Source organism: Malus domestica, chromosome 09 (assembly GCF_042453785.1).
Source record: "Malus domestica chromosome 09, GDT2T_hap1".
Lineage (NCBI taxonomy): Eukaryota > Viridiplantae > Streptophyta > Magnoliopsida > Rosales > Rosaceae > Malus > Malus domestica.
In genome coordinates this window covers 30,313,486-30,324,655 of record NC_091669.1, presented here as the reverse complement: position 1 = coordinate 30,324,655, position 11,170 = coordinate 30,313,486, and the positions used below count along the sequence as shown (strand labels likewise).

The 11,170-nt window shown below is 38.2% G+C and overlaps 1 protein-coding gene and 2 long non-coding RNA genes across 3 annotated transcripts; all 3 read left to right on the top strand.

Annotated features, from left to right (window-relative positions):
* Window positions 1–4,644: 4,644 nt before the first annotated feature.
* On the top strand, window positions 4,645–6,101 carry LOC139188080 (uncharacterized). Its single transcript, XR_011571241.1, has 2 exons — window positions 4,645–5,112; window positions 5,985–6,101. It is a non-coding gene; the product is annotated as an uncharacterized lncRNA (long non-coding RNA).
* A 1,283-nt stretch (window positions 6,102–7,384) lies between these two features.
* On the top strand, window positions 7,385–8,971 carry LOC139188079 (uncharacterized). The gene is made up of 2 exons (XR_011571240.1): window positions 7,385–7,909; window positions 8,782–8,971. It is a non-coding gene; the product is annotated as an uncharacterized lncRNA (long non-coding RNA).
* Window positions 8,972–9,580: 609 nt separating this feature from the next.
* Window positions 9,581–10,174, top strand: LOC139187897 (uncharacterized). Its single transcript, XM_070804515.1, has one exon. It carries the CDS (start codon window positions 9,581–9,583, stop codon window positions 10,172–10,174), a length of 594 nt encoding a protein of 197 aa, XP_070660616.1.
* Window positions 10,175–11,170: the final 996 nt, after the last annotated feature.

Sequence of the window (11,170 nt, the reverse complement as noted above, 5' to 3'; positions counted from 1 at the left end):
AGATTTGAAGAGTTTTTTAGTGTTACCTTAGCCGGAGACGGTGAAAATTCACCGGGAAAAACTTTATGCAGTGATAATACCACTATGTAGAGAGAGAAAGAGGGTGATCCCGTTCCTGGGTTTAGGGGTCACGATGTAGTGATCAGGTGGTGCTTGCCAAAGTGGTGAAAGACGGTGGTGGTGGTTTGGCAACTCACATGAAATGAAGGAAAGAGTTAGAGCGAAAGAGAAAGGTGAGGGAGAAAATAGAGAGAATAGAGAGTGTCTGAGAGTATGTTGTTCCATAAAACCTCCATCGTAACTCCGATTTCAAGTCCACTTGCGCCCATGCATTCGTAATATCGAGTACTACTATGATTTGCTAAAAGAATGTTTCATACGCCTCGCTATACAATGGTCAACAAAAGTCAACATTCTTGTCTCTACGGGTATTTTGGGTTTTCCCTCTTTTAAAATTAATAAAATCGTAAAATTGGGGATGGGTTGTTACAATACTATAAAAATAAATAAAACTTTTTTTTTTTAATTTATATTGAAAATAATACAATGATACATATTTTAATATACAATATATACATATATGTTATGGCCATTGTATTTTTTTTAGTAGTTTAAAAAATTAAAATCATCCAAATAATTTTTTTTTCTAAATGTGTCGAAATAGGTTATCTGCGTGTCACTCTCGTGTATACCTGTTAAGGACCCATTATTAATGGGTTCTTATCGTGTGACCTGATAACGATCCGAGTAGTTATTGTGGAGCCAAAAATATTCACTAGGCAACACGTGGATTTTTGGACAAAATAGGACAAAAATACCACGATCCGAGTAGTTATTGTGGAGCCAAAAATATTCACTAGGCGACACGTGGATTTTTGGACAAAATAGGACAAAAATACCCTCGAGGCATACCGGGTCTCCTACACGCGAGCAGTGGAGAATCATCCATCAACCAAGTCAGGAGTACCCAAAATGGGTAACAATTCAAAACCTATTTCATATATGTTTTTACCTCATTTTTTCCTTATTCAATTAGCCATTTATTTCAAACATTCCATAACATCCTCAACCAATTAATATAATCAATATATTAAAGGCTATTTATATCACCAAATCACCCCAAAATCACACCAAGGTCCGGCCATTCCCATCCAAAAAGAGCCTATCATATTCTCTACCTTTTCCACCATTTTCCATTTTTAATTACCCTAATTAACTAGCCAATTAATTCCAAAAACCACCAAAACATTCATTTTATGTTTAAATAGCCAAATAAATTGGCTAATTAAACCTAAATTAAACCTAAAAACCCTAGCCACCTCCTAACTCTATAAATAGGCACCTATTCTCATCAAAGAATCAATTCCAACACCTTGGCAAAAATCCCAAAATTCTCTAAACACTCTTTCTCTCTAAATTCTAACTTTGGCATCGGAGGTTCTTCGGCCAAAGCCCCCCCCATTCATCGTGGGCGCGTGAGGCTCTTGGCCTTAACCTAAGGTGTTAATTGTTTTGTAGGTGCAAAATCGTCCAAGATCGAGGAGGAAGAAATTTGCATCCACAGTTATCGCGTTGACCCGAAACCTGTTATTTTCGTGTCGTTTACGTGTCGTGTTAATGGGTCTTGTACGAAGTTGCCAGGTCTAGTAAGTCGTTCAATATGTAAAAGAAGAAAGGTTAATGTTTGTGTTCCAGTTTATACCTAATTTTGCATTATAGGTCTATTTAAGGGTTAATTACACTAACACCCTTGAAGTTTTTTGAGTTTTCACAAAACTCTCTCAGGTTTGAAACATTACATAACACCCTTTTAGGTTCTAATTCACTATTACAAATACTCCCTTAGTTGAAAATCAGTCTATAAAAAGACATATTTACCCTTATAATTAATTTCTTAACAAAATAAAAAAACTTTTATAAATAAACAAAACTAGAAAAATCAAAGTAAAGTTACACAAACCATTAAAAAATAGAAAAGAATGAACAGGAAATGAAATCAAAATCGTCTCCTACCCCTGCAGCCCCTATGCATCTCCTAAACCCTAGTCCTGTATCTTCTTCCCCTCCCATATTTGTTTTCCCGCAACCATCTCTCTCTTTCTCCCCTTTTTTTTGGCTTCGATCATTGTTCATGTACCATTTGCTGTTGTGGCTTTTGTGATTGAGATTTCTAGCTTTTTCAATTCAAGCCAAATTAAAACAATAAATAAATAAATAAAACAACCGAAACAATGAAACTGAGATAATTTGGGATCATCACGGCTTGCATAGAAGTAGTATAGCCTTCTTTTCCATTTTTTTAAAGTTTAAATTAAAATATTAATTTGATTTTTTCTTATATATATACAAAAAAAAAATTTTATATTTAGATAATTAATATAAAAGGGTAAATTTGTCTTTGAAAGGGTTATGTGGAACTGAATTAAAACCTCATGAGGCATTAGTGTAATGTTTTAAACCTGACGAATATTTGTAAAAATTCAAAAAATCTTAGGAGGTGTTTGTGTAATTATCCGGTCTATTTAATTGAGAATGTTGGATGGATTAATAGTTTTTATAAATATTACTGCTAGTCTTAATTGTCGTAGTAATTATCTTGGGGGTGATTTTTATGAAAAATCAATAAAAAGTTACATTATTAACAATAGATCAACAATATTTATGTTAATTATAAATAGGTCAATCATGTATTATAATACTTAAATGCATTTAAAATAAACAAAAATTACAAAATCTGTCACTACAGCTCACGTCCACTGCAACTAACACTCCCTTTCTCATAGTTTTATATTTGGAATAAGTCATACGGATGAGACACTGCAATATAGTGTATGTTTCCTGGTTCTGTTTTTTACATTTGGATTCAGACAGTGCGTTGCAGTGTCCATTTACTGGTTTCGTTTTTTCCATCACTCACACGCCTCCTATATGTTCCTTTATATATTTGGATTCATACACTGGAATGCAGTGTCCGGTTCTTGAGTCTGTTTTTCACTTTTGGATTCAGATGCTACCTAGCAATGTCCGTTTCTTGGTTCTATTTTTTCCATCACGCACACGTCTCCTACACTTCACACCTCACATGACTCCTGATTTTTAAATTTAGATTCAGACACTGTAATGCAGTGTCCATTTTCTAGCTCTATTTTTTACATTTTGATTCAAACACTGTAATGTAGTGTTCATTTCAGGGTTCATTTTTTTTAGTTGAGTAGACTCCTCCTCCATGTAAACGAAGGGTGACAAGGAGTGATACAATATACATGTTTTAACTATTTATAGGACTCAAATTCTCTCAAGATCAGTTCCATAAGAATAGAAATCCAATGGCCAATGCCTCTTCCCTCGCCTTTCTTCCCCCTTAACTCCTCTTTCTACCTTGCACCCACTTCCCACTGTTGTTACCAAACCCCAAATTCAATTTCAGGTCATATGTGCTTTAAGTCTGATTTATTTTTTCATACCTTGCTTTTTTAACTATTTATTTGTCATCTCTTTCTTCTTCTTCATCTTTGAGATTTCTCTCTCTATAATTCTTCCATGGTTATGAAAAAGATCTCTGCAACCAAAAGACATTGGTTTGCACGACCCCTCTCTTTGTTGTTTCGTTAACATCAGCTGAGATTTTAAGGTTGAGAGACTTGCAATTGAGTGATGTGGCGGTGGTGGGGTTGATTTTGGAGAGGGTAAGGTGAGGGACCTGCAATTGGTGGTTGTGGGTTGGTTGAGTTGTGGCATTGTTGGGGTTGATTTTGAGGTGGGGTTGAATTTAATTTGGAATTTGGGGAGTTGGTGGTTCGAGGTTTAGAGCTTCGAAGTGAGGGAGAAAGAGAAGAGCTGAAGGGAAAAAAGAAAGGATAAGAGATTTCCAAAGGATCTCCACAAAATTGATCCGGAGAAGATCTAAATCCGTATTTATAATAGCTTAAGTCCAGATGACATTTATAGAGAGAGAAAGAGCAAAGGACAAAATAGACAAATTCTAACTATTTATAATGGCTTAAAGTCTATGTGGCATTCATCATTGACCTATGCCTAATTAATAAAATCTATCATTGATTAAGTCCAAAACAAAAATATGTCATTGATATATGGCTAAATAGTAAAGTTTTTATTTACTTTTGGCTAAACTACCTTTATCTTGCAGTTAGCCAAGTCTTCTGGATTGGAGACCATGGAATAACCATTAGCAAGTGGTGATGTGATTAGCATGTGGTGGTGATGAGATAACTATCAGCCAACAAACGCATGTTGGAAATTTGAATAGTTTGAGTAAAAATTTCTTTGTCCCACATTGGTTATTCCCAAAAGAATTTATCACTTTATAAGGCTTTGTCCTTTATAGAAAGTGATTGGAGTAATAAGCCTGGAGAATAAAATTGGGCTCACCCTTGGGGTTGGGCTTTGGGGTGCACTAATTAATTGGTAATTAATTATAAGTAATATATATATATAATTATCAAAAGATGGGTGTCACAGCCCGTCCCAAAGTTTTACACTCGTGATTGTAAATTGACGGAATTTCCCTTAAACGTGATTAAGATATGTGAATCATATATTGGTGAAATATATGTTTCTAAGTTATTTGGAGATGGAATTTTATGATTTGGGGTTAGGTAGGACCACACACCTCAAATCCCTCCTTATTTCCCGTACCCTGTCTCTCTCTCTCCTCCCTCACAATCTCTCATTCTCTGTCTCTCTCCCTCTCCTTCGAACTCACACAGACGAGCTCCAAAACCACCCTAAATCTATACCAACGACGGAGTTAAGACCACCATCGAACTCCTGGAGACTCCACGATCACGTAGACACCAATTTCAGGACAATCCAAGCTCACAGTGAGCTTAGTGAGGTTCCAAGGAAGCTCGGAGTGCTTCGTTGGAAGTTTTTGGACGTAAGAACACGGAGATCGACAAGTTCAAAGTTTGGCCGGAGCTTTCGAGGCGTTTTCCGGCGAATCCCCGGCGAGTTAGGAGTCGAGTTTCCGGCGACCTCCGAGGCTTTCGAGGCAGTTTCCGGCCAAACCACGGCTAACTAGGTGTTTTGCAAGGCGCCGATCGTCATGACGCCTTGGCGTATTGTGCTAGGGAGTTGTAGGGCGAACTCCAGGTGAGTGGGCAGTTTTGTTTTCCGTATACATATATACTTGCCGTTTCCCAGAAATTGAAAATGCATGAAATTATGCTTTTAATGAAAATGTATAAAAGTATATGAGATATATTAGTTGAAATGCCATGCATAAAAGTATATGAAAAGTATATAGAAATGTGAATCGAATTGCCATGCATGAAATGATATGAAAAGTATGAATTGAGATATGATGCATATGAATGAATGGTGCGGCGGACGCACAGGTGAGTATCAGGTGAGTATTTAATTACTGTTATGATGATGTTGATATATATTGAGCTCAAATCCTGCACCATGGTTTAGTGCTTATAGTATTCACCGCATCGCACGCTCGCCTTGGATCCAAGTAGATGCTAGTCGTACAGTCCACGCGGAGTGGGTACGACAGGCCAGTCGCGAGAGTGTTAGTGAGATTCCGACTGGTGGGTGACCTTAGATTATGTGCACAGATGATTGATGAGAAAGCACTAGAGCGTAACTTGTGTGCAGAAGGCCGGACGGGTCACAGAGGTGACTCCGGTAGAGTGATAGTGATAGATTTTGAGCTCTAGGTTCAACCGTACAGGGCTATTAGAGGGCCTCCGGTTGATTACTTTCTTGCACCTGATATGATTATTGTTGATGCATCCATATTTAACTGTTGAATTAGACATGGCATGGCATGATTGATAAAGAAAAAATGTTGAGTTAATAAATTAAAGTATTGAGAATATATATGTATATTTATATTTTACATTTCTGGGAAAATATACAGGTTTTACGGAGAGGGGTTACAATGTTTTGAAAAATGTTTGGATTTGGAAAAGAATTGTTTTACTGACCCACTCAATTTTGGTTTTGCGCCCCTCCAGGTTCAGGAATCACAAAGGTGTGGTGACTACGAGGAATACAGCGGGGTTCTGACAGATTGGACAAAATTAGGACTCACCTTCGGGTGTATCAACTTATAAATTGTATCTTAAAGCTTCCGTACTGTGCAAATGGTTACGTCACTCTCACGTGACGGCCAGCATGCCCTCCTTCGGGACGGGGTGTGTCAGTTGGTATCAGAGCATGGTTGCAATCTTGGACATTTTGAGAAGTTCTAGTGAATTCTGTCAGAACTACACCGCCTCGTAGCAAGCCACTTAGTTAGAGGAATTTAGTCTCCCTAATATAACGGTTTAGGGGAAACTATTATTATGGTGATTCAGTTTATTATAAAAAGGGACATTTTAAGATGGGTTATGAGTTGAATTTGAATCACTTAAGAGAAATGATGAACCTGAGGGAGCGAAGTAACGGTTTAACCATTTGGAAAAGATGTTTCGGATTATGCAAGTCAAAGGAATCTTCCTTCTGACAAGGGGTCGAGATGACTACCTGGTTTGAGTTATGAACGTGTATCCTGATGGAAGCAGGAGTATTAATTGTTGTCACCGGAGGAACAGCCGATTTAAAATTGTTTAAGGACCATGAAATGTGTCATGTGAGTCGGTTTTTGATGACTTGTGAATGGAATGTTTCTGGGTAGAGAAAGATTCGATCAAGAAAGAGTTTTAGTAGACCCTGAGACTATGGATGAGTCTCCTCAAAGTATTAAGGTGATTAAGTTAACCTGAAGTAACCAGGAATGGCAAAAGAGATCAACAGATGGATATGCCACTAATCGAGTGTGTAAGGTAAATGGTTTGATATTTTTGGAAATTTCACCATGAAAAGAAATAGCAAGATTTGGAAAGGAAGACAAGATAAGTCTTAGACACATCAGATCGTTTTGATCACTAAAGGAATCGATGAAGTTGCATACAAGTTTGTGATGCCTTCAGAATTGGCTAAGGCACATAATGTATTTTGTGTTCGATACGTTGTCACTAGGTGGTAGATTCGTCACATGAGATTCTGGTGCAACTATTGAGAATTAAACTGGATTTGATTGATAAGGAACTAAGGACGATTTTGGATTGGAGAAAGGAAGTCCTAAGAATTAAAACAGTGTAAGTGGTAAAAGTTGTGTGAAGAAATTATTCGGTGGAAGAAATTACGTGGGAGAAGAGAATCGGATGAGAGAGATTTACCCGAAGCTATTGTTGGAGTATGGTTGATTTAGTTGGTTGCTGGAATTTCGGGGACGAAATTCTATAAGGTGGGTAGATTGTCACAGCCCGTCCCAAAGTTTTACACTCGTGATTGTAAATTGACGGAATTTCCCTTAAACGTGATTAAGATATGTGAATCATATATTGGTGAAATATATGTTTCTAAGTTATTTGGAGATGGAATTTTATGATTTGGGGTTAGGTAGGACCACACACCTCAAATCCCTCCTTATTTCCCGTACCCTGTCTCTCTCTCTCCTCCCTCACAATCTCTCATTCTCTGTCTCTCTCCCTCTCCTTCGAACTCACACAGACGAGCTCCAAAACCACCCTAAATCTATACCAACGACGGAGTTAAGACCACCATCGAACTCCTGGAGACTCCACGATCACGTAGACACCAATTTCAGGACAATCCAAGCTCACAGTGAGCTTAGTGAGGTTCCAAGGAAGCTCGGAGTGCTTCGTTGGAAGTTTTTGGACGTAAGAACACGGAGATCGACAAGTTCAAAGTTTGGCCGGAGCTTTCGAGGCGTTTTCCGGCGAATCCCCGGCGAGTTAGGAGTCGAGTTTCCGGCGACCTCCGAGGCTTTCGAGGCAGTTTCCGGCCAAACCACGGCTAACTAGGTGTTTTGCAAGGCGCCGATCGTCATGACGCCTTGGCGTATTGTGCTAGGGAGTTGTAGGGCGAACTCCAGGTGAGTGGGCAGTTTTGTTTTCCGTATACATATATACTTGCCGTTTCCCAGAAATTGAAAATGCATGAAATTATGCTTTTAATGAAAATGTATAAAAGTATATGAGATATATTAGTTGAAATGCCATGCATAAAAGTATATGAAAAGTATATAGAAATGTGAATCGAATTGCCATGCATGAAATGATATGAAAAGTATGAATTGAGATATGATGCATATGAATGAATGGTGCGGCGGACGCACAGGTGAGTATCAGGTGAGTATTTAATTACTGTTATGATGATGTTGATATATATTGAGCTCAAATCCTGCACCATGGTTTAGTGCTTATAGTATTCACCGCATCGCACGCTCGCCTTGGATCCAAGTAGATGCTAGTCGTACAGTCCACGCGGAGTGGGTACGACAGGCCAGTCGCGAGAGTGTTAGTGAGATTCCGACTGGTGGGTGACCTTAGATTATGTGCACAGATGATTGATGAGAAAGCACTAGAGCGTAACTTGTGTGCAGAAGGCCGGACGGGTCACAGAGGTGACTCCGGTAGAGTGATAGTGATAGATTTTGAGCTCTAGGTTCAACCGTACAGGGCTATTAGAGGGCCTCCGGTTGATTACTTTCTTGCACCTGATATGATTATTGTTGATGCATCCATATTTAACTGTTGAATTAGACATGGCATGGCATGATTGATAAAGAAAAAATGTTGAGTTAATAAATTAAAGTATTGAGAATATATATGTATATTTATATTTTACATTTCTGGGAAAATATACAGGTTTTACGGAGAGGGGTTACAATGTTTTGAAAAATGTTTGGATTTGGAAAAGAATTGTTTTACTGACCCACTCAATTTTGGTTTTGCGCCCCTCCAGGTTCAGGAATCACAAAGGTGTGGTGACTACGAGGAATACAGCGGGGTTCTGACAGATTGGACAAAATTAGGACTCACCTTCGGGTGTATCAACTTATAAATTGTATCTTAAAGCTTCCGTACTGTGCAAATGGTTACGTCACTCTCACGTGACGGCCAGCATGCCCTCCTTCGGGACGGGGTGTGTCAATGGGTCTTGGGCCTTGGGGTTCTTGGGCTCGGGCTCTAATAATTAAATTATTTAATTAATTATTTTCAATTTTAATTAATTTCGAATTTAATTAATTATTTATTTTTTACCAACAGACTGATCCTTTCAGATGAAGTATGAAGAGTTCAGAAAAAACACAGAGCAAAGCACCCCAATGGAGAAGATGTCTCCCAACAGACACATCCCATTCTCATACCTGTTGCGAACAGGCATCCTTCTATTATATATACATCCATCTGCATGGCATTTAGAATACAGAAAATCAATATTCTTCTTCTACAATCTCAAACATCCTTTCTGAGAGAACCACACAAAAATTCGCCAGAAGTTAAGTTTTCCAGTGTTGGAATTCTAACTTGATCATTAAATCCTGGTGAACAAACGTCCGTAGAACTACAAGCACTGCTTAGGGACGAATTTCTGTTTCAAGGACATTGCGGTACGCAAGCCTCGATCTTCAATCTTTCTGTTTTAAATTATTTCGTTGTTCATACTCTGTTCAATATTTATTCGTATTTATTATTTATTAGCATATATAAAATTATCACAGATTGTTGACAATTATCCAACAATCTTGAAACAAAAATTAATGGATCAACAATCTATAAATGTGAATGGCGCTATGCCAAAATACTCTGAAAAGCCTGAGAAGTTCAAAGGGTTGGACTTCAAGAGATGGCAACAGAAAATGTTGTTCTTCCTGACAACAATAAATCTCGCTCATGTTGTCAAGGAAAAAGCTCCGAAGTCTAATGAGAATCCAATGATGAAAGAGACTGTCATGGCAACCGAAGCTTGGAATCATTCCGAGTTTTGTTGCAGGAATTATATTTTGAATAGTTTGGATGACAATCTCTACGACATTTATTCTCTGTGCAAGACAGCGAAGGAGTTGTGGGAATCCCTGGAGAAAAAGTATAAGATTGATGATGTCAGTTCAAAGACATTTGTTATCGGTAAGTTTCTCAAATATACAATGGTGGATTCCAAATCTGTTGTTTCTCAGGTTGAAGAAATCCAGAAATTGATCTATGAACAGCACTCTGAGGGATGCGAGATCAATGAGCATTTCCAAGTTGGGGCGATAATTGAAAAATTGCCAACTTCGTGGAATTACTTCAAAATTTATCTCAAGCACAAGTGTCGTGAGATGAATATGGAGGATTTGATCCTGAGGCTATGAATGAAAGAAGACCACAGAAAGGCAGACCGTTCTGGAGGGTTTGCTGCCATTGAAGCCAATGCAAATTATGTTGAGGGAGGAAACTCCAAGGCCAAGCCGAAGAAGAATAAGGCTTTGAAAACCAAGCAGTTTGTACAATCTGCCCTTGCTCCCAAAGGCAAGAATCTGAAGAAGATTAAGGGCGCATGCTATGTGTGTGGCAAATCTAGTCACAAGGCACAATATTGTTATCCTCGCAAAGATGGAAATCGTGCCAACGGAAACAACAACAACCATGCTAACATGGCAACCACCAATGGAGAATTGGCTGCTGTTGTGTCCGAGGTCAACATGGTCTCAAATGTCAGTGAATGGCTGTTGAATACTGGTGCTACTAAGCACATCTGCGCTGACAGAAATCTATTCATTGAATACCATCCTGCTACCCATGGAGAAAAGCTATATATGGGTAATTCTGCCTCATCTGCGGTGGAGGGCAAAGGCAAAGTGGTACTCAAATTCACATATGGAAAGAGTCTCACCTTGCTGAATGTGCTGCATGTTCCTGAAATAAGGAGGAACTTGGTTTCTAGACCTATTTTAATTGCTAAGGGCTTTAAACTTGTAATGGAATCCAACAAATTTGTACTTACCAAGGGTGGGATGTTTGTTGGAAAGGGTTATGTGGCTGATGGCCTCGTGAAACTCAATGTAATTGCCATTGATGATGCTAATAAAATAAATGCTTCTACTTATATTGTTGAGTCTTCTAATATTTGGCATGCTAGATGAGGACATGTTAATTTTCGTTCCATGCATAGAATGGTTAAATTAGACTTATTACCTAAATTCGAAATTAATTTTAATCATAAGTGTGAAACATGTACTGAATCGAAATATGCTAAGCAAACGAGAAAGTTAATTCTGGAAAGATCAAATGAATTACTAGGATTAATTCACAGTGATCTTTGTGACTTTAAATCCACACCAACTCGTGGAGGAAAGAATTATTATGTC

Coding starts and splice junctions, on each gene's coding strand:
- LOC139187897 (XM_070804515.1), top strand. CDS start 9,581: ATGGATCAACAATCTATAAATGTGAATGGCGCTATGCCAAAATACTCT.